Source organism: Pristiophorus japonicus, chromosome 15 (genome assembly GCF_044704955.1).
Source record: "Pristiophorus japonicus isolate sPriJap1 chromosome 15, sPriJap1.hap1, whole genome shotgun sequence".
In the NCBI taxonomy this organism is placed as follows: domain Eukaryota; kingdom Metazoa; phylum Chordata; class Chondrichthyes; family Pristiophoridae; genus Pristiophorus; species Pristiophorus japonicus.
The window spans coordinates 15,418,290-15,439,751 of record NC_091991.1 but is presented as its reverse complement, the minus strand read 5'-3'; the positions used below and the strand labels follow the sequence as shown (position 1 = coordinate 15,439,751).

The 21,462-nt window shown below is 40.9% G+C and overlaps 1 protein-coding gene across 2 annotated transcripts in view; it reads left to right on the top strand.

Moving 5' to 3' along the window:
- lin7a (lin-7 homolog A (C. elegans)) overlaps positions 1 to 20,881 on the top strand; it is a 104,825-nt gene extending 83,944 nt beyond the window's left edge. Inside the window, exons 1-5 of one of the 2 annotated variants that reach the window (XM_070901570.1) lie at positions 6,470 to 6,529; positions 6,602 to 6,673; positions 9,093 to 9,302; positions 14,141 to 14,350; positions 20,484 to 20,881. In XM_070901570.1, coding sequence (XP_070757671.1) covers positions 6,470 to 6,529; positions 6,602 to 6,673; positions 9,093 to 9,302; positions 14,141 to 14,350 — 552 coding nt within the window. In that variant the 3' untranslated portion in view covers positions 20,484 to 20,881. Of the gene's footprint in view, positions 1 to 6,469; positions 6,530 to 6,601; positions 6,674 to 9,092; positions 9,303 to 14,140; positions 14,351 to 20,483 lie in introns of those variants that run through there. The other variant, XM_070901569.1, reaches the window with a different exon arrangement.
- Positions 20,882 to 21,462: the final 581 nt, after the last annotated feature.

The following is a 21,462-nucleotide window of genomic DNA, read 5'->3' as shown; positions in this document are numbered from 1 at the left end:
ATAGTGACCAATAGACTTTGCTATGCACATTATACACTTCTGTAATTTATAGCCTGCATGCCCATGATTTTCCAATATTGGTGGCTAGTGGGTGAGGCACCCTATTGGTGATGCACATTAAGATCAGCTCTCTGGTATCTGTTACTCTTTAATACACCCACTCTGGAAATGATTCATTGTATTTGAAGTGCTACGTGACACGTTGTGATATAAATGCAGTTTTTCTCATGATCCGTATGAGAAAAGTAAAATTAGTTTAAGATTGATAAAATGGAACTAGGGGTTATATACATCAGGTCAGTATCATTTATTAAGCATTACTGGCGTCCATAGCTCTTCCTTCTAGCTCCCAGGATACTCCCATGTGCTGGCAATCATTTTAATGGCACCAGGTTCTGTGACATGGGAATGTCCCATGTTGGAGCGGCAGGGCACTTCATTGTAATATTTATTGCAGTTGGAAGCCTGATTTGAATTTAACAGCTGCAGGCTGGCTTTCCCAGGGCTCGGGAAACCCGGCAGCTAAATGGAAATGAGAAGTGCAGAAGGTAAGTGCCTTTTCGAGCACTGGTTGTGAGCCAGGAGGAGGCCGGAGTGCTCCACCAGGCCCCTCGAGCAAACCTTCTGCCAACCGCGGCTTCTCCTCACCTGCCGTGATTGGCTGACCATCCCCCTCCCCCCGCCAACCCATGATCTTTCAGTCCCTCCCTCTTGAATGCCGGTCCGACACCCCCACCCTCCTTCAATCCGTGATTGTCCCCAATGTTCCCTGGGTGGGGCCTTCTGCCACTGGTTTTGCCACCCAGCAGCTGGCCAGCCAGTCCAACCTGGCCGGCTGCCAGACGGGAAAAGGAATAAATAAATGATAATGAGGTCCTGCAGGACATTCACATTCCTGGGATTTTCAGGTCGCTACCATGCTCCCCTGCTCTTGTCCCATAAAAATTGGAGCCTATGTTGCTGAGCTTTACATTTGTGTAAAATTAGTGGAAATATTTGTTTGCTTCTGCAGTGGAATTGTCCATCACCAAATAATCCTCTGAATAAGCGTTTGGGTATTGAGGTCTATTTTCCTGACTTGTGCATTATACAGATCGACAAATCGGTGAAATGGTAGTATTGAATATATTTCTCTTTTCTAGCATAACTAATTTAAAACATCAGTGTAACCAAAATAAATAAACTGTTCCCTGTGGCAGCTGCTCGTGAAGGAAAGGATTGGATTGATGAAGTTGAAGTGGGGATAAAAATGTGTACTAAGAAGGACACGAGGTATCGAACTATTTGATGCCATTTGTGGTACAGACTAATGTCAAGTTTGTTTAATGGGTCTCTTTATTCTGATCTGTTTCAATGTGGTGGGTTTCAATTTTGCGGCGTTTCAAAGCATAGCTGCATTCCACTTTCCTGGACCTGTCCCGCCCTCCCTTACAGCATTATGATTTCTACAGTAGCTCTTAATTCATCACATTGAATTTGAGATAAGATGGAGAAGAAAAAAATTAAAAACTAAGCATCCAATTTTGCCGCCCAACCCCTCCCTGGAAAAACTGATGGCCCCACATTTGTGTTCCACTGTAGCTGGGCTATTCTTCCTCCTTCTTGGTTAAACTGCGGTACTATTTAAATAGAGCTAGTTTCACCAACGGAAATTGAAGTTTACATCCAACCTGTAAACATTTAGCTCCAAGCACAATACACTCCTTTTGAATTGTGGCCAGCTTGATTCTGCATTAGTCACGAGTTTGTATTGTATCCCATTTTTTAAAGGTGGTTTGACAAGTGTGGGAGGGGGGTATGAATTGGGTACATTCCAGGTGAGTACTGTAGTAAAACAATACTCGTTTACCCAGAGGCCTGCACTTGTATGGGTACAAGCTTTTAAGGATTTAAGCCTGTACCATTTCTAGACTTCCTTTTATCTCCTAATGCCATATATCTTGGATTTTGCTTGGCTCCCACCAGTCAAGAATGAAAAAGGACTGTATATATTATAATGGCCAAAATTCCCAGAGAACAATGGCCCAATGGAGATGATCGAGTACAGCACTATAGAATTTTGACCCTTCAATGGACAATATTTGACAGCAAAATACTTTTAACAGTACGATCAAAATTAAGGACTTTTAACTGGGGATCCTGTACACTTTTTTTTTTCTCTGGAGGATTAGCTGGAAAAAAGAATCTTGCTGTTCACATGGAAACAGATTGTAATGTTACAAGCTAGATTTCTTCAACACACAACGTGACATGATTCAGAACACTTGGCAAAGGATTGTGCTTACGGGTGAATTATTAACATTTAGCAAACAATGAGGTCTTGAAGGATTCCGTTACTGCCTATCTCGCTTTTGCTATTATCGCATTTGCAGAGCTGTTAGCATTGACCAAATCCTAAATGTAAGATTTTCAACCGTTTGCATTGCTGAGGGGTCGTTATATCAAACATAAATATGGTTAAAACCAGAGGCTGGCCCATCTCTGTTGTGAGTTCACTGTGCTTTTACAGCTCCCAAGTTACTGATTTTTTTGAGTTCTCGTTGGAGTTACCCAATCAGGTCTTCTGGTAATGATGACGAGAAGTGCTTTCAGCGAATCATGGTCAGAAATACCTGAGACAGTTGGTCTCGCAGTGGGAGGGATTAATATTAGCTGTAATATAAAAGCAACTGGTGCAGAGACCCACCAAGATAGGTAAACTGTTAACGTTTATTTTTACCTGCTGTACAATCAGTCTCATTTTGATTAAACCAGCTATCTTGCCCAAAATCATATAAAAATCATACTGTGGTAGGAAATCCACGAAGTCTGTACATTGAGCACCATGCAAGGAACCCTGTGTTCCCCAGATTAACGTGGTGTGACCAGGCAATGGAAATGGGTTCCTGCTTGTACCATGGTGAAGCATATGCATCCTGCAGTATAGTGCAAATATGGGCACTAATATTTGTGCTTTTGGTACGGATGAGAGAAAACTAAAAGAATGCTTTGGAGAAAAACAAACTCAGAATCTATAGTGAGAGCAGAGGCTCTCTATTAAGACATGGACTACTGGGAGAGCGTTTCTGAGGTCTTGGAGCAATTGGTCTGATCCATGGTGTGGGAGCGCATGGAGAGTAGTCTCCGGATAGAGGCCTCGAAATGGATCCTGGAGTGGTCAGAGGACCTAGTGGGGAGAGTTCTGGGAACAAGGGTGAATGATGAGAGGGGGTTCTGGAAGCATTGGAAGTGGACAAAATCAGACAATATTAGGGGATTGCTTGGGATCTGGTAGTATTTTGGTTTGGTTGGATGTAGGATGCAGCAGCCTAGTGGGGTGGGGGGTGGGGGGGGGGGGGGGGTGTTGAAGAGAATGGGTTAAGATCTGCTCTTTACCCCTATCAGAACTGCGGGCACATCTTCCTACCTGTCAACCACCTCCCCTGACTCATCTATGGCAGTGAGGCATCACTGCCTTTTGTAAAATAATTTTTCTTTAAAGTGAATTTGGAGTTAAAGTAGAGGGAAGAGATTTACCATGATTGACATGACATTGGGAGGAACCCAATAACTGGAATTTGTCTTTCAGCTAGGTTTAAGTCACTTGGAAAAAGGAACGGAGAAAGAATCTTCATTCTTGATGAACAATCTTCATTTCACTTTTTTCTGTCAACAAAGAAATCATAGGTGTTGTCGGTCTGTGAGCAATTTATAATGGAAAAGGCACAGTTGTTAAATATTTTAAATGTGAAATGTGACTGAAATAAATCTTTGAGAATTCAGTCTCCAGTTTGTTTCATATTTTTGGACAAAACAAAAACTCTCAAATCCTCACTGCATGAGGAAGTTCATCTTTGTGGCTCAATTCAGAAGCCTACTGATACATGTTAAATCCTACAAACTACACATGCATTGAGATATGGTTGGTAGCTTTCCAACTGTTTAAGGCACATCCAGTTGAAGCCTACACTTTGGAGGCAGACTGAGGCCTTGAACTAAAAACATTAATTAAAAGCATTAAAAAGACACACAAGGTGATTTAATGGGTAACTTTAATTCTGTTTTTACTGTTTTATAAAATCTTATTTGGGACATTAGAAATTTATTTTTCTGAGGGTAAAGATTATAGCTGAATTTTTTCAAAAAGCTTTTTTTACTGATTGAGTTTGTTCACTACTCTTCGCTCTGATTCACTTATTTTTCTATTGGTAGGAATTATTGGTGTCCTTCTGATTGGTAAACATCCCCCCCCCCCCCCCCCACCCACTTTGTTGTTAAACAAAATTTGAAATCAATCAGAATTGGTTGGATGTAGAAGTCCTTAGCCGTTTTTCATTAGCAGTGTTCTACTTGCTTTCCTCTCTTTATTTGAATTTGTACCTTCCCAACCTCTTCCGTCAAAAATGTGGCACAATTAAAGTGTGCTGCCAAAAATCTGACCAGATGAAGTGTGACAAACAGGAAGTGCAACGTTTTCAGAGCAACAGATAAATGGATTGGAGATGACAAAAACGGAACAGAAACTGGACATCAAACTTCTCAAAAATCACTGCAGATTATCTCCTTGGAAACCTGCAGTGATGTCGTCTCAATTGTTACTCCTGGTCATAAAATAGGGGAGCTGGGCAGGAACAGTGATTCTGAACTAGTGGGGTGGTGGAGTTGGAAGGGAAAGTACCAATTCAGGTCGCTTTTCAGGAAGTCGTGGGCTGGTTGGTTCAGCGTTACTTATTTTTCCTTTTTCTGGATTAAAAAGTGGTCAGTTGAAATTAACCAGAAGGCATCATTTTACGCCATCTGGTGGATGTAATGCCACAAGATCCAATGCCACAAAATCAATTTTACATAAGGATTTTATGATCACTTCTTCTGTATGCAACTGTTATTCCTTGTTCAAGATGTTGTTCACACCAGACAGTTCCAGCTGGAAAGCAAGGACCAGCACAGGCAGGATATGCTAAAATGGCCTCATTCTTTGCTGTAATTCTTATGATCAGGAGTAACAATTGTGACAACATCACTACAGGTTTCCAAGGAGATAATCTGCCGTGATTTTTGAGAAGTTTGATGTCTAGTTTCTGTTCTGTTTTTGTCATCTCCAGTCCATTTATCTGTGGCTCTGAAAACGTTGCAGCTGACATTTTAGGAGGAAAAGTGCTTGCAACACTGAAACTCTTTCAGCAAATTTTGTTTTGCTTATCTTATACTCGTGGTTTCAAGCAAGTGAGGGAGGCAGAACAGCACCGAAAAATAATCTTTTTAAGCAGTTTGGGATCCCGCAATATGCCTTAGGACAATTTGTTCCAAAAGTGGTCATCTCCCCTGAGATCTAATGGTTATTTTGAGGAAAACTTAGAATGCAGAATTCTTTTTGAGATGATCCAAACATTACGAGTAGCAATTTTGTTTTTAAGCTCTTTCATGGTTACTGCAAAGATGCAAATTGCTACATAAATCCAAATGTACCTCTCGGTCAGTTCAGCATTCAGTGCTAAGCCACTGAAAAGAACTAAACCGATCGTTTGTGCAAACGCAAGGTGATTAGACTGTTTGTGTTAAATATAGAATGCTCTATGGCGTCATCTTCGTTACAAGGGACTGCCTAGTAGTAGTAGCAGTATATGTTTGGACAAATGTGCACGCAACATGTCTCATTCAACCTAATAATGTTCCTGCGACATTCTTACAAATCTATAGAAATTGTTACATTTCATTTTTTAAAGTTCTTCAATGTGAACTTCATTAATATATCATCATAACACGATATTCTTGCATCATTAATATTTTGTAGCCTGATCCACTTGGATGATTTCATGAGGGGAAAAAAAACAATCTACGTATTGTTTTGTTTTCAATTCTTTATATAAAAAAAAATCATGCTGAATGAATTTTGTACGGAGCAGTGATTAAAATAACTGGCATTTACTTACAGGCAAAAATCAAAACATTTTTATGTATATCAACAATGATACAAATCAGCAACTAGAACAAATCCACTGGCCCCACTCGCACTCTCATTCGCTCCATGTTCTATATTCCATTTCTTTCTCTTTCTTACTATATTCTCTCTTCTCATTCTCCTTTTTTCCTCGCACACTCACCTTTTTTGTTTTCTCTCTTGATCTCTCTCTCAAAGTATCACCCCCCCCCCCCCGCCCCGAGTTTCCCTTGTATACCCAGAGATGGGAGGAGCCACTACTTCACCTAACTCACAGCCCAGTCACCGAGATTGTTCCACATTCAAGAGCAAATACGTTATGAAAGTAATGTTTTTGACGTGAAGGCAATCTGGTGGCGAGGATATTAATTCCCCAATTATTTAAATATGAAGTCAAAAATTCCCCAAATCTGAATTGGGATAAATGACGATTTAAATCAAAACAGCTCCTTCAAGATATTTTTCAAGATCTTAACAGGATCTGTACTGCATTGAGTTGTGAGTAATTTATTCTTCTCTGATTTGCCAATAATTTTTCAGGTTTATCAGTACATGCATGAGACAATAATCATCAGTGGCTGTCCAGAATTTCGAGCTCGTGCAACTGCCAAGGTATGCTATGTGGAAGTACTGGATGATGTGTTGTATTTGTGTATTTTAATTTTGTGTACATGTGTATTTCAGGTGTTCGAGAGTATATATGAGAATTTAGACATCAGTGGCAGCCCAGAAGGTAGAGCCAGTGCTACTACCCAGGTAATATCATAAACAGGAGCCAGTGTTCACACTGATATTTTCTGATTAGATTAACAAATTCCTTTCATGATCAATTGTACTAACCTCCTTGCAATACAGCAGATACAGTGCTGGACCAAAACTGAAATTAATGCATGAAGACTTGCTGTTGCAACAGGACAGTGAAAGTCATTTCACACTTTTACATTTAGATGCACTAAATTTGATCTGGTCACTTCTGGGCTCTCCAGACATTTCTTCAATAATCTTGTTATACTTTTGCAATCTCTAGCCTTTCTTTTTATACCTGTTGACTGTATAACTTGCTTACAAATATAATCGTTATTGAGGATGGAAAGACTTCCAATAATTCTGATACATTAATAAAACCCATATGATATCTTTCATTTCAAAGATTGTGGGATCTGAGCATTTTCCCACCTGGATGAGTTAGCACAAATAAAAGTTTAACTTAAATTTAGAGATTCAGGGGTGCTGTTATACTGTGTATATGTTGGGAGATGCAAATAGGGTTTTAATTATATTGGGGGAAATTATCAATGAAATATATTGATCGGCATAGATATGGTCCAGACTGCCTTCATTATGCTATATGATTCTGTATGAGTGCGAGAGCTTATTGTGTTGAGGGTGTTGCATTTGGCAGCAGTGGGTTGTGCTTCCTTCTGAGAGTTGTATCTGGCACTGTTGGCCGGACAGGGTTGCTGGAAATAGCGTGGGGTGCTGCCAGCTTTTAGTTTGCTGCGTTTGCCTTGCGTGAATGTTGGAAGGTGGAAGAAGTAATGGGTAAGTTGCAAATGAGGCCAGGCTCAGCAGCTTGTTTGGTGACTCTGGTCCCTGTTTTGGTGGTGAGGGGACAGCAACACTGCAGGGACTGTAGGCTCCCCATGTACTCTGGCTGTTGGTACTGGTGTTGCTTGCTGTCAATTCCCTAGCGGCACATTGTTTGTCCTCCACAGTGTTGAATCTGCTGAATAGATTTTGTGAACTGTGTGCTTTCTGTTTGTAGAACTCAGGTGGGTTTTGTATTGAGTGGAAACGTTTTGTTTGAATCAGCTACATTGTTAAATCTTTCTTGCTCCTTCCCAATAAGGGAATTAAGGGTTACGGGGAGCGGGCGGGTAAGTGGAGCTGAGTCCACGGCCAGATCAGCCAAGATCTTGTTGAATGGCGGAGCAGGCTCAAGGGGCTAGATGGCCTACTCCTGTTCCTAATTCTTATGTTCTTATGTTCTTTGCTCATTTTCTCTCTCACGCTCGTTTTTAAAAACAAATTCTGCTTCTCTTGCTGAAGAGTGCACTCCCTCCTTAGTCTCCGCTTTTTCGCTCCTTCATTTCTATTTTGCCTCTTTATTTTCTTCACTTCTGATTATTTGCTTATCTCCTCCAATCCTTTTTACCTCTATTTCCCAACACGTGAGGAAACTGTGGGGTGTTAGGCAGCCTGTGAAGAATCCCACAGAACAGATGGAAATCAGCGGTGGGGGTGGGGGAGTTCGGGAGGACATGACTTACTGGAAGAAACAACTTTTTTTTAACTTCTCAAATTAGTCCTTCCATCTGGAATAAACTAACTGTGTCATTTGAAGGCTTTGTGAGGCGGGAGGGAGTTGGGGGGGTGGGGAGTACACCTCAGGAGCAAACTAATTGCATGCAATCTTCTGAGGAGAAGAACACAGCCATTCAGGAGGTTTGCCATCCTTTGTGATTTAAAAAACATTTCTGAACAAAATCATGGGCCAGAATTTTTCCCTAAAAAAAAAATAGGTGGGTTTGGAGCGTGTGGGCAGCTAAAGTGTTAAAAGATGGACTCCCAACCTGACCCCACCTCCAACCCGCCCACTTCCGGTTATACCGGAGGGGTGGGAGGGGCAGGGGGAGCAGCAACCAACCCGCTCCCACAGGGCGGTGCCTCAATTTAAATATTGTAATGAGGCTGGAAGCCCCTCTCTTCCCCTCCATTTTGTGTTTAACAGCATGGGGACGGGTTTTACGCAATTTGTGACACCCGGCAGTGAAGCCGAGGCGGGGACTGCTGTATCCAGGAGCCTTCGATCTCCTGGATCCAGAGTCCAGACCATACCCGACTCCCCCGCCCCCCCCCCCCCCCCCCCCGTGATTAGATCACCTCCCCCCCCCCCCCCCCCCCCAGTGATTAGATCACCTCCCCAGGCCTCCTCCACCACTCCCCGCCAGTAGCGCTCCACCACCCCGGACTAAAAGTCTCTCCCGCCTCTATAAAAGGGTCAATTTTGCCTTGCCTTTAGTTGTTTCAACTCGAGATGAAAATGAGGATGTAGGTTTTGCATTAAGCACATTTCATTAATTAGCTACAATGGCATTAACAATGAATTGCCAATAATTAAAAGCACTAGGTGGACTTTATCTTTTAGAATTTCTCTTTCTTTTCTTCGATGTAGGCCACCGTTGCTGCATTTGCTGCAAGTCAAGGCCATTCGCATCCTCGCGTAGTGGAGTTACCAAAAACGGAAGAAGGCCTTGGCTTTAATGTAATGGGAGGAAAGGAACAAAACTCCCCAATCTACATCTCTCGTATTATTCCTGGAGGTGTTGCAGATAGACACGGGGGCCTAAAGCGTGGTGATCAATTACTGTCTGTCAATGGAGTGGTAAGTCAATGAGCCAGCTAGTCTGAGTAATGAAACTTTTATTCTTGAGTAATTAAACTTTTCAGAACAATTTCAAAATGCGATTAATCTCTTTTATACTACTTTTGGATGAGACGTTAAACCGAGGCCTCGTGTGCTCACTCGGGTAGACATAAAAGATCCCATTTCGAAGAAGAGCAGGGACGTTATCCCTGGTGTCCTGGTCAATATTTATCCGTCAAATCAACATAACAAAACACATTATCTGGTCATTATCACATTGCTATTTGTGGGAGCTTGCTGTGCACAAATTGGCTGCCGCGTTTCCCACTTTACAACAGTGACTACACAACAAAAGTACTTCATTGGCTGTAAAGCACTTTGAGACGTCCGGTGGTCGTGAAAGACGCTAAAAAGCGCTATATAAATGCAAGCCAGTCTGTCTTGTATTGCTATGCAGTTTAATTCATCAGCAAATTTTATAATATTACAAAAAGTACATCAAATTACTGAAGTGTGAAGAGCAGGGCCCAACATAGGCACCTGTGAAACTCTATTCATCAGTAGTCCTCCAACAAGAATTATTGGGCCCAAGTTTGCCCAGGAGTTGCTTCATTTTTTTTTTGGAGCAACTAGATTTTTTTGGAGTATCTTAAAAATCGCAATTCTGCCCATTTAATTTGCTCCAGTTTAAGTGAGTTAGTTAGGTTTTTTTTTTGGTTTTTTTTCAAAAGGGGGCGTTACCAGCCACAACGCCTGTTTTGGCCATTTTAAGCAAGTTTAGACAGCTAAAAGTTACTCCAAACTAACTTAGGCCAGCATATGTGGCTACTTGCGTCCGCACAGAAAAATCTTGCGGTGAGCTAAGAGATCAGCGCAGGTAAGTATATTTAAAGCACCAAGCACTAAAAGCAGTACATTTAAAGCACCAAGACTTACAAAGCACAAAAAGTAATAAGCAATTAATTAACAAATAAAAAATAGAAGGAACCCTGCACCTAAAGCACCAGCTGAGAGATTTGTTAGCGATAAGTTTAAACATTGTTCATCTTTCCTTACGAAAGAGCAGCAGAAACTAAAGTCTGCAGAGACTGACCAGGGCTGACGCCCCACCGACTTTCAACCCTTTTTGGGCGGGAATTTTTTCCCTTTTTGCCCATTTTTCGGGTTTTTGGTCGGGCTTTAAAAACGGCAGCCTGAAATCTGGCAGAGGCATGGGACTTTGGCTCCCCCGCGTGAGGGACTGCAGACGACTCCATTTAGTCCTGAAAGGAGTTTGCAGATTGGCCGTCACGCCCGAGTTCAGCCCTGGGGGAGGTTGGGGGCGGGTCAAATCACTAACCAAAAGTCGAGACTTGGTCACTGGAGAAACTAAGTGCCAGGCGAGATAAATCATTAACCAGAAGTCGACAGAGGCGACCAGGGCTGAAGGTTGAGGTCAGGTTGAGGCCAGCCATAGCCGGGAGAGTCAAAATCCCCGTTTCTGGAAGTCCGATGAGGTCGGATTCGGCCGCCTTACCGGGCCTGCGGTTGAAGGTTTCCCACTTTGGGATGGAGGGGGAGGGCGAATGAGAAAAATGGGGGAAAAAATCAACAGGTTGTTCAAATTATTTAACTGTTAATATACAGCTGCTTTAACTACCTTAATATTAAAATACAAGCGTATATTGAATAATTGCATTTAAAATTTTAGTCATTAAAAAAAAAACACAGGCTTGCAACTTCAAATTTCCTGATTCATCACTTGAAATTAATGTGATTTCTCCTTCTCTTCCTACACATTAAAGTTTCCACTCACAATATTCCTCCCCCCCACCGTTCAAAACTCAGTCTCCCCGCACCAACCTGTTTCTTGCAGCCCTCAGCGGCCGGCCTGTGCGGCAGGCCATTCGGCCTGGGATAGGGGCGGGACGCGTTCTTCAGGCATCATCATTACAATCATGGGAGGAGCTACTGCACATGCCCGCACACTCTAGCGCGCATGTGCAGAGGTCCCGGCAAAGTTTTCAACGCCAGGATCTGACTCCGCCCCTCCACTGCTTTTGTTGTGTTACGCCAAGGGCCTGCAACGTTCCAGCAGCGGGGAGAATACCGAGATAAGTTTTAGGCGCTGTTTTTCTTCTACAAAGTCGGCACACCTCACAGAGGTGCGCCGTTCTAAGCGGGTGGGGGGCAAACTTGGGCCCATAGTTTCAATTATTATTCCCTACTGCTTTCTGTTGCAAGACGAGTATTCAAGTAATTTAAAATTAAGACAAATACAATGCATGGATATATTAGCTCATAAAATTAAGGACAAATTAGCTAATAGAATTAAAGGTGTAGTGTCATTATATAGAGCAAAAAAGATGGCTGGCATTTAACATACCGCATTGGCTGAAGTGAGTTACAGGAAAGCAACACAGTTGAAAGTTGTGAATATTATTATACCCACATGGCCACTCTGTAATCAAAGGGCCAATGGTTTACTTCACAATTCCAAAAAATGCAGTCCACACTTGTTGTACAAGAACAGTGTTGTACTCTTTGAGTTAAATATATTGACGGGTAACAAAACAAGGACCAAAAACAATGGCCTGGAATTTGCGGTTCGGATGGCAGTGAACTGGCAGCATTTGCCGTCGTTCTGCCTTTGAAACTGACCGCAACTTTGAACTTTGGCAAATGCCGCAGTTACGGTCTGTCATTCACTGCTCCGACACTGTGCCTCCGACCCCCCAACAGAGCCAACAATCAGTGTAATCGTTCAAATCAGGTAAACTGACAATCTGCGGCTCTTCCACAGTAATTACTGTTAAATTCCCCATTAAATGAATTTGATGTAACTAAGGTTTTAACAGTGTATAGAGGACTGCTAAACAATAATTATGGGCCTGAAAAACTAATTTTGGTTTTATGTAGTGTGAAATTTATCAATTTTAATAAAAAAATAAAATGTTTAAGAAACTTAAATATATATATTATTTAAATTTTGTTCATTATTTCAGGATTGCCTTTTCTCCATGTGAGAGTTCCAATCTTTGTTTTGCTCTAACTTTTTTTGTTACCCACTTCTTTATTCACTGTAAGAATTCTGCATTTTGATTGGCTGCTTAGACAACCTGTTGACGACACAGCAGCCCACGCTGTGGGATTCCCACTAAACTCCATTGATTTGATTTGATTGGAATTGAACATCGGAAAACCCAAACTTCTCGACACAGAGATCGCAAGATCTTTGTGCGAAGCTTACTTTGGGGGCCAGTGGCGAACGCCAGTATAAATACTGCATAGTGCAAATTTTCAGCAAAAACCAATGATAGGAATCTGGTCTCAAATTCATTCACGGTAACTTTTTTCTGGCACATTATTTCTTGCTGAATGCATTGTGGCATGTCATGTTAAAATATGTTTTGAAACATTTCACACTTTTTGACCTGCTTTCATACATGAAGGAAAACAAAAACGAGATTTTATTTTGGTGCCTTAAGGATAATATGATGAATTGAATTTCTGATATTCCTATTTTCAGCACTCAGTGAGTTTCTTCAAGGATGTGCTTTTCATTTCAATGAATCAAATTTTCTTCAGCTTTCTGTTGATTTTACATTGAACATAGATATGGTGCCATGTGGCTGAAATAAAAGGCAATTTTATCAGGAACTGCTAATATTGATTTTTTTTTTTAATGTATGTATTTACCAACACGGAGAAATTATTTGTTTCCTGAGCAATGTTTGTGTATGTTTCAGGACCATATTTGAAATTAAATAACTTTTTCCCTTCCCCGCCCCTCCCCTCTGGGCACCATGGTCGAAGGTTCAGGCTATGAATGCAAAACATAGGAAATAGGTGCAGGAGCAGGCCATTCGAGCCTGCACCACCATTCAATATGATCATAGCTGATCACGCAACTGCAGTACCCCATTCCTGGTTTTTCGCCATACCCCTTGATCCCTTTAGCGATGAGGGCCACATCTAACTCTCTTTTGAATATATCTAACGAACTGGCCTCAACAACTTTCTGCGGTAGAGAATTCCACAGGTTCACAATTCTCTGAGTGAAGAAGTTTCTCCTCATCTCGGTCCTAAATGGCTTACCCCTTATCCTTAGACCGTGAGCCCAGTTCGGGACTTCCCCAACATCGGGAACATTCTTCCTGCATCTAACCTGTCCAATCCCGTCAGAATTTTATATGTTTCTATGAGATCCCCTCTCATTCTCCTAAATTCCAGTGAATATAAGCCTAGTCGATCCAATCTTTCTTCATATATAAGTCCTGCCATCCCGGGAATCAGTCCAGTGAACCTTCACTGCACCCCCTCAATAGCAAGAATGTCCTTCCTCTGATTAGGAGACCAAAACTGTACACAATATTCAAGGTGTGGCCTCACCAAGGCCCTGTACAACTGCAGAAAAACCTCCATGCTCCTATACTCAAATCCTCTCACTATGAAGACCAACATGCCATTTGCCTTCATCACCGCCTGCTGTACCTGCATGCCAGCTTTCAATGACTGATGTACCATGACACCCAGGTCTCGTTGCACCTCCCCTTTTCCTAATCTGTCACCTTTCAGATGATATTCTGCCACCAAAGTGGATAACCTCACATTTATCCACATTATACTGCATCTGCCATGCATTTGCCCACTCACCTAACCTGTCCAAATCACCCTGCAACCTCTTAGCTGCCTCCTCACAGCTCACACTGCCACCCAGCTTAGTGTCATCTGCAAACTTGGAGATATTACATTCAATTCCTTCGTCCAAATCATTAATGTATGTTGTAAATTTACTATATTACATGATGGCACATAACATTTTCTTGGCCTTTGCTTTACAGTGCATAAATAAAGTATATTTAACTTGTTTTTAGAGCGTGGAAGGGGAACACCATGAAAAGGCAGTAGAACTACTAAAGGCTGCTCACAACAGTGTGAAACTGGTAGTTCGTTACACGCCCAAGGTGCTGGAGGAAATGGAAGCGAGATTTGAGAAGCTGCGAACTGCCCGACGCAGACAACAGCAGCAACTCCTGCTTCAACAGCAACAGCAGCAGCAAGTTCAACAAAATCATATGTCATAGGTGAGAGTATTCAATTTCATATCAAGGGAAGCGCTCAACTTCGGGGTTCAAATACATCATCTCATACCAGTGTGATTGCACATAGATAAAGTCATAAAAGGTCCATTAGCATTTTGTGTTTATAAATGGAGCATAAGTACAAGGGAAAACATAGAAACATAGAAAATAGGTGCAGTAGTAGGCAGTTCAGCCCTTCGAGTCTGCACCGCCATTCAATATGATCATGGCTGATCTATCTCAACACTATATTCTCGCCTCTTCCCCATATCCCTTGATGTGTTTTGTGTCTAGAAATCTATCTATCTCCTTCTTAAATATATTCAGTGACTTGGCCTCCACAGCCTTCTGTGATAGATAATTCCACAGGTTCACCACCCTCTGAGTGAAAATATTTCTCCTCATTTCGGTCCTAAATTTCCTCCCCCATATCCTGAGACTGTTGCCCCTTGTTCTCGATTTCCCAGCCAGAAGCAATACCTAATGACTGATTCCCGGGATGACAGGACTGACATATGAAGAAAGACTGGATCGACTAGATTTGTATTCAATGGAATTTAGAAGAATGAGAGGGGATCTCATCGAAACATATAAAATTCTGACGGGATTTGACCGGTTAGATGCAGGAAGAATGTTCCCGATGTTGGGGAAGTCCAGAACCAAGGGTCACAGTCTAAGGATAAGGGGTAAGCCATCTAGGACCAAGATGAGGAGAAATTTCTTCACTCAGAGAATTGTGAACCTGTGGAATTCTCTACCACAGAAAGTTGTTGGGGCCAGTTCGTTAGATATATTCAAAAGGGATTTAGATGTGGCCCTCATGGCTAAAGGGGTCAAGGGGTATGGAGAGAAAGCAGGAATGGGGTACTGAAGTTGCATGATCAGCTATGATCATATTGAATGGTGGTGCAGGCTTGAAGGGCCGAATGGCCTACTCCTGCACCTATTTCCTATGTTTCTAATTTGTACAAGGTAATGTTTAGGCTGCAGTTTTAGTTAGGTGCATGTAGTTTTGGGGTTCTCTCTATTGCTTATACACCATGATCTCTCTCACTGTATAAGGTATTGGTAAGGCTGCACCTGGAGTACTGCATGCAGTTTTGGTCACCTTACTTAAGGAAGGATATACTAGCTTTGGAAGGGGTACAGAGACGATTCACTAGGCTGATTCCAGAAATGAGGGGGTTACCTTATGATGATAGATTGAGTAGACTTGGTCTTTACTCGTTGGAGTTCAGAAGGATGAGGGGTGATCTTATAGAAACATTTAAAATCATGAAAGGGATAGACAAGATAGAGGCAGAGAGGTTGTTTCCACTGGTAGGGGAGTCTAGAACTAGGGGGCACAGCCTCAAAATATGGAGGAGCCAATTTAAAACCAAGTTGAGAAAGAATTTCTTCTCCCAGAGGGTTGTGAATCTGTGGAATTCTCTGCCCAAGGAAGCAGTTGAGGCTAGCTCATTGAATGTTTTCAAGTCAAAGATAGATTTTTAACCAATAAGGGAATTAAGGGTTACGGGGAGAGGGCGGGTAAGTGGAGCTGAGTCCACGGCCAGATCAGCCATGATCTTATTGAATGGCGGAGCAGGCTCGAGGGGCTAGATGGCCTACTCCTGTTGCTAATTCTTATGTTCTTATGTTCATCTTACCCTTCTTCAACATGTTCTTTCTCTTTGTCTCTCCAAAGGAATAAAGCTAGGATGCTAGGCTTGGAGTGATTTGAGGCCATGGAGTTGAGTCTGGGCTCCAATCTCTCAACAGTGCTCAATATCTCCTGATAGGGTTCAAAAATATAATATTAAAAATACTCACTTGTACATTGCATTTAATGTAGCAAAATATCCAAAGATGTTTCACAAAAAGAAGGGCAAGGGAAATTGGACATCAAGCAGGAAATTAGTACACGGGTCAGGAGAAGCCACTGAAGGTGAAATTAGTTAGGTTTTGAGAAAACTTGGAAGCTGATGAAAGATGAAGCCAAGCTAGCAGGTTTCAGAAGAGAATTCCAGAGTACAGGGTTGGAGGCTCTGCCACTGGTGATTCGAGCGAGGTTTGTATTACGGTACAAGCTAAAATGTAAGGCTGAAGAAAATTGCAGAGGTAATTGCAGAGACCTTGGAGGAACTTCTAAACTAGGACGAGGGAGAGCTGATTGAGGTCCACAAGAGCAGTGGTAATAGGTGAGCAGATGTAATGCAGACAATGGACCTCTAGACAAGGTGAAGGTTGTATGGAGTTCAGTGAGGTGAGCATGAGAGAAGTTGAACCTAAAGGTAATAAAAGCATGGTTAATGAAGCAGTGATGCGTGGTAAGATAGTGACAAAGGCTGTTGACATTTTGGAGGTGAAAATGGGCTGTCAAAGCAATAGGTCAGATATGAAGGGCCCCCAAGATTGTGCCCTTTCTGGTTCAGCCCAAGTGAGAAGCCCATGAGGGGAATGAAGTTGGGAGCCAAGGCATAGGTTTTTTTGCAAGAAACATTTAGGGTGGCTTTAACCTTGCAACAAGATCAGACCGAAAAGTTATTTTGAATCTTCTGCATACACCGAGTAAGGAAGTATCCATCGAATTAATATCATGGACCAATTCTGCAAATGCCCAAAAATACCAATAACTGCTAATTTTTTTTTCCTCCTGAACCCATGTAGGCATTGTTTTTTATTCAATGTTCTTTAATTACTTCCTTTACAATGAACTACAATGCTGGTTGACACTGGATTCCATGCTAATACGTTTATAATTTCCAGGTTCATGCTTCAGAGCGTTCTTTAAAATTGGGACGTTTGCCAGCATATTTAATGAACTTAATCAAAAATCAGGCACAACTCTTTTCACTTCTACCCTCACCTGTTTATGAATGATTGAGCAGTGCAGTATTTCAATTACCATCTTATCTGTTTACTCCATGAACTCTGATATCTCACACCATTCCAACTACTGAGGAAGAAAAAACACTGCTTTCTACTGTCAAGTGTTAAACTCCATTCAGGTTTATTAAAATGTCTTTATAGCATAGCACTACCTGCAATATCAAAATGGACTGTTAAATAGAATATTTCTAGTTAGAGATACCAGAATATACGTGCCCTGGGCGTCAATCAAATGTGTCATTCTCAGAATAATTTAACTTGAGTACAAATTCATTATATACATAAAGATTTATATATAAATATAAATCCTGCAAACAATAAAGATCCCAGTCTCAGATGGTCATGTTGTACAGTAACTAACAATTTAATTGGTATTGCGTGCATTTTATACTTATCAAACCAGTTGAGCAGAATCATACGATATCTGCTATAAATGCTAAACTAAAAGTGTTGTACTAATTGAATAATTTTGCATCATATTGTTAAAAGTATACGTAAATTAAAAGTAATGTGTATCTTATTTGACTAGAAGTTGGCAACACTTTATTTTCTGATGTGCTGCATAAGATACCTCTTCACTGTTAGATTATATAAATTACTTTATTTTATGTTCAATATTTAATTCTTTATGCAGCTGATGCTAATTGTTTGTAAGTATCACTGCAGAAAATCTGAATTTTGCGATTTTTAAATTTAGTATTTTGCTGTTGATGTTTTATGTAGAATACTAAATGCAGTTTAAAAATTAGCAGTTTGACAAATAGGAATTAAAACTTTCACTGATAAGTGGATCAAATATAGTACCATTTCATAAAGCTTAGTGAAATTATTATGATTTCATTGACTTTCCATGGTGAGGCCAATGCAACTGTATTAACGAGGCAGACTAAAAACATTTGAAACAATTGTTAGCAAACTTCCATTTCGGAAATGTGGAACTTAAGGTTGTTTTAATTAGATTCTACAGTATACACACAAGTTATTGAGAAGCAAAGTGTTTAAGAATATAATGTAATGGAGAGGAGTTTTGGAAAGTTGTAACATATAATTATTTTAATTATTCATGTCGAGAGAATATAGCAACATGTGATAGGTTTGTAATCTGTGGAATTTGATTGTCCTTGTACACAAAACCATGTGTGGTCTTACCAAAGCCCTATATAATTGCAGCAAGATTTCCTTTCTCTTGTACTCCAACCCCCTTGCATAAAGGCTAACATTCTATTTGTCTTCCTAATTGCTTCCTTTACCTGCATAAGAGTTGGCATGCAGGTACAGCAAGCAGTTAGGAAGGCCATCGGTATGTTAGCCTTTATTCAAGGGGGTTGGAGTACAGAGTAAGGAAATCTTGCTGCAATTATATAGGGCTTTGGTAAGACCACTCCTGGAATATTGTGTACAGATTTGGTCTCCATACCCAAGGAAGGATATACTTGCCTTAGAAGAGGTGCAATAAAGGTTCACTAGATTGATTGCTGGGATGAGGGGGTTGCCCTATGAAGTGTGATTGGGTAGAATGGGCCTATATTCTTTGGAGTTTAGAAGAATGAGAAGTGATCTCATTGAAACGTATGAAATTCTTAGCGGGCTTGACAGGGTAGATGCTGAATGGCTGTTTACCCTGGCTGGAGTGTCTAGAACTAGGAGTCATAGTCTCAGGATAAGGGGTCGGCCATTTAATACTGAGATGAGGAGAAATCTCCTCACTGAGGGTGGTGAATCTTTAGAATTTTCTACCCCAGAGGACTGAATGCTCAGTCGATGAGTATATTCAAGACTGAGCTCAATAGATTTTTGGGCACTAAGGAAATCAAGAAAGTGAAGTTGATGTCGAAGTTTAGCCGTGCTCTATTGACTGGCCGTATGGCCTACTCCTGCTCCTATTTGTTATGTTTCTTAATATTTAAAATGAGGGTTCCAATCCAGCTTGGACAGATAGGGTAATCATCTCCTCTCTGCGACAGCTCAGGTCTCCGTATGAACATCCACAGCATAAACCTTTTTATAATCCGGCACTATTTATCACTACAAGTTGCACCACTGCACAAAGTAGAAATAGGATGCTGAGTGTGGGAAAGACGAAAGGGTACTTCTCTAAAGTTGGACTTCTTATCTAATATCAACAGTACTGGTTCTCTGTCAACAGTGGAAGCTAGCCAGTTTATATTTAGTAAGTGCTTTGTTGACTTTGGAGTGCCTAATGCTGACATTGAGTGCGGAAACTGTTCCACTCACCAGCAGTGATATTCTCACATTGAATGCAAATCAAATTATCCCACTGATCACAACAAAAATGAAAGCACAAGTGTTGGCCTTGGCTCAGCGAAGACACTCCCATCTAAGTTGGAACATCATGGATTCAAGCCCCATTCTAGACCATTGAGCATATAATTCAAGCTGACATGTCAGTGCAGTACTAAGGGATTGCTGCATTGTCAGAGGTACCATCTTTCGCATGTGACATTAAACCCTTTCGAGTGGATGTAAAAGATCTCATGGAAATTCTATCCATGTTCTGGCCAGTATTTATCCCTCAACCAACATCGCTAAAACAGATTATCTGGCCATGTATTTCATTGATTGTTGCGTTTTCCGACAGCACAACAGTGATGACATAGCAAAAGTACTTCATTGGCTATAAAGTGCTTTGGGACATCAATGCAAGCCCTTCCTTTCCTTTATTTTGTGTGTTGGGAATACTAAATGGGCTCGACAACCTTGGGGAGGGATAGGGGATATCAGTCAAGCTTCCCACTTTTGCTGAATACACCCAGCGGAAAAATGACTTTCCATCAACTCCAGTGGAAAGTAAAAAGCGAGAGGTGTGAAACGGGCAGCCGATCTGATCTAGTCAGTTCTCTGCCGGGAGGATCAGGTTAAAATGACCCCTCCCCCATAAAGTTAACTGGAAGCTAAATGTATATGGATGTCGGGTGAAGATAGAATCAGGCTTGGCTGTGATGCCTGCCATGGCCAAGAAGTTTGGTAACAATTGTTCACGTGACCAAAAGCCTCGAGTAGCTGGCATGTGTGCAATTACATCCCAACAGGAGTGCTCAACTTCACTGAAGGAGGGCAAAAAACTACTAAATGTGTTGCATTACTTTGGAGATAAATTGTTCTGATAATGTAGATTATTTCAATAAAATATAAATTAAGACCTCTTTGGAACCTAGAAAATAATATTTAACTTGGCTACAATTTCATCCATTGAACTAATCTTCAAAAAAATTGCTCTTGGATTCTGTCTTTTTAAAATTTTCAGATTTGTCAAGAAGAAACTTCCAGGCACCAAGTTAGTGATGAAAACTGTTCTGCTTGCAGTCATTTGCCAACTCGGAAGACCGTGTTGCGATTGGTTATGTTGCTGCGGGAGGAAAAAAAACCCTCGAGATAGATCAGTTGTGATGATTGTATATACATCGTTCAAACCCCAGATACTGTGTACATCATGCTGTAAATGATTGTGAAGTTTTAGCTAAGCTTATTGTAGCTTAGATCAAAATGGCACAAGGTTTTTTGAAAAGTAATAGATCACAAATATTAAGTATCATAGCAAGTGTTACAAATTAGAATTTTCCTTTTTAAATGAGATATTCTCTTTCAGCAAACCCTAATATACAGAGTTTGGATAGGCAACTGTTCAATTTGAAGACATATATATTGGCTCTTGTCAATTTTTGTCTAGCATATAATTGCATTGTTATACAAATAAGCTTTTTTCAAATGGTATTTCTAAAAAGAACACTAAAGAAATATCAGATTTTAAAATCTTGATTCTTTTTCTAATACAATATAAGATTTTATTTTTCCAATCAGTTTCTTTTTTTATTAAAACCTTGTGCCTAATCATAAGAGCCAAGTTATAGTTATCTATGTGAAAAATGTTCCGGCATATATAATGCTGTTCTAAGGACTAATGAGTTAATGTATTGCGGCCAAGTTGTTTCTAGTTAGCCTACTGTATTGCAATCTTGCCAACCCTTTTCCCCTAATTGAAAGATGTGAAGTACAAGTGCTGGAAAGCTCATCAATGAGATTCTTTCCACTTGTCATTATTGTCACCACTACCAACTTCATTTGAACCCTTGACTCTCTTTCCTCCTGCCCCATCTTACCTCAACTGACTTCCAGTGACTGCCAGTAGTTACTGTGTTGGGAGGTTTGGGCTGCAGCACAAAAAAAATCTAAAGAATAACACACGACCCTTTGGTGAAACTTTTATCATTGGTAGATTCGTAATG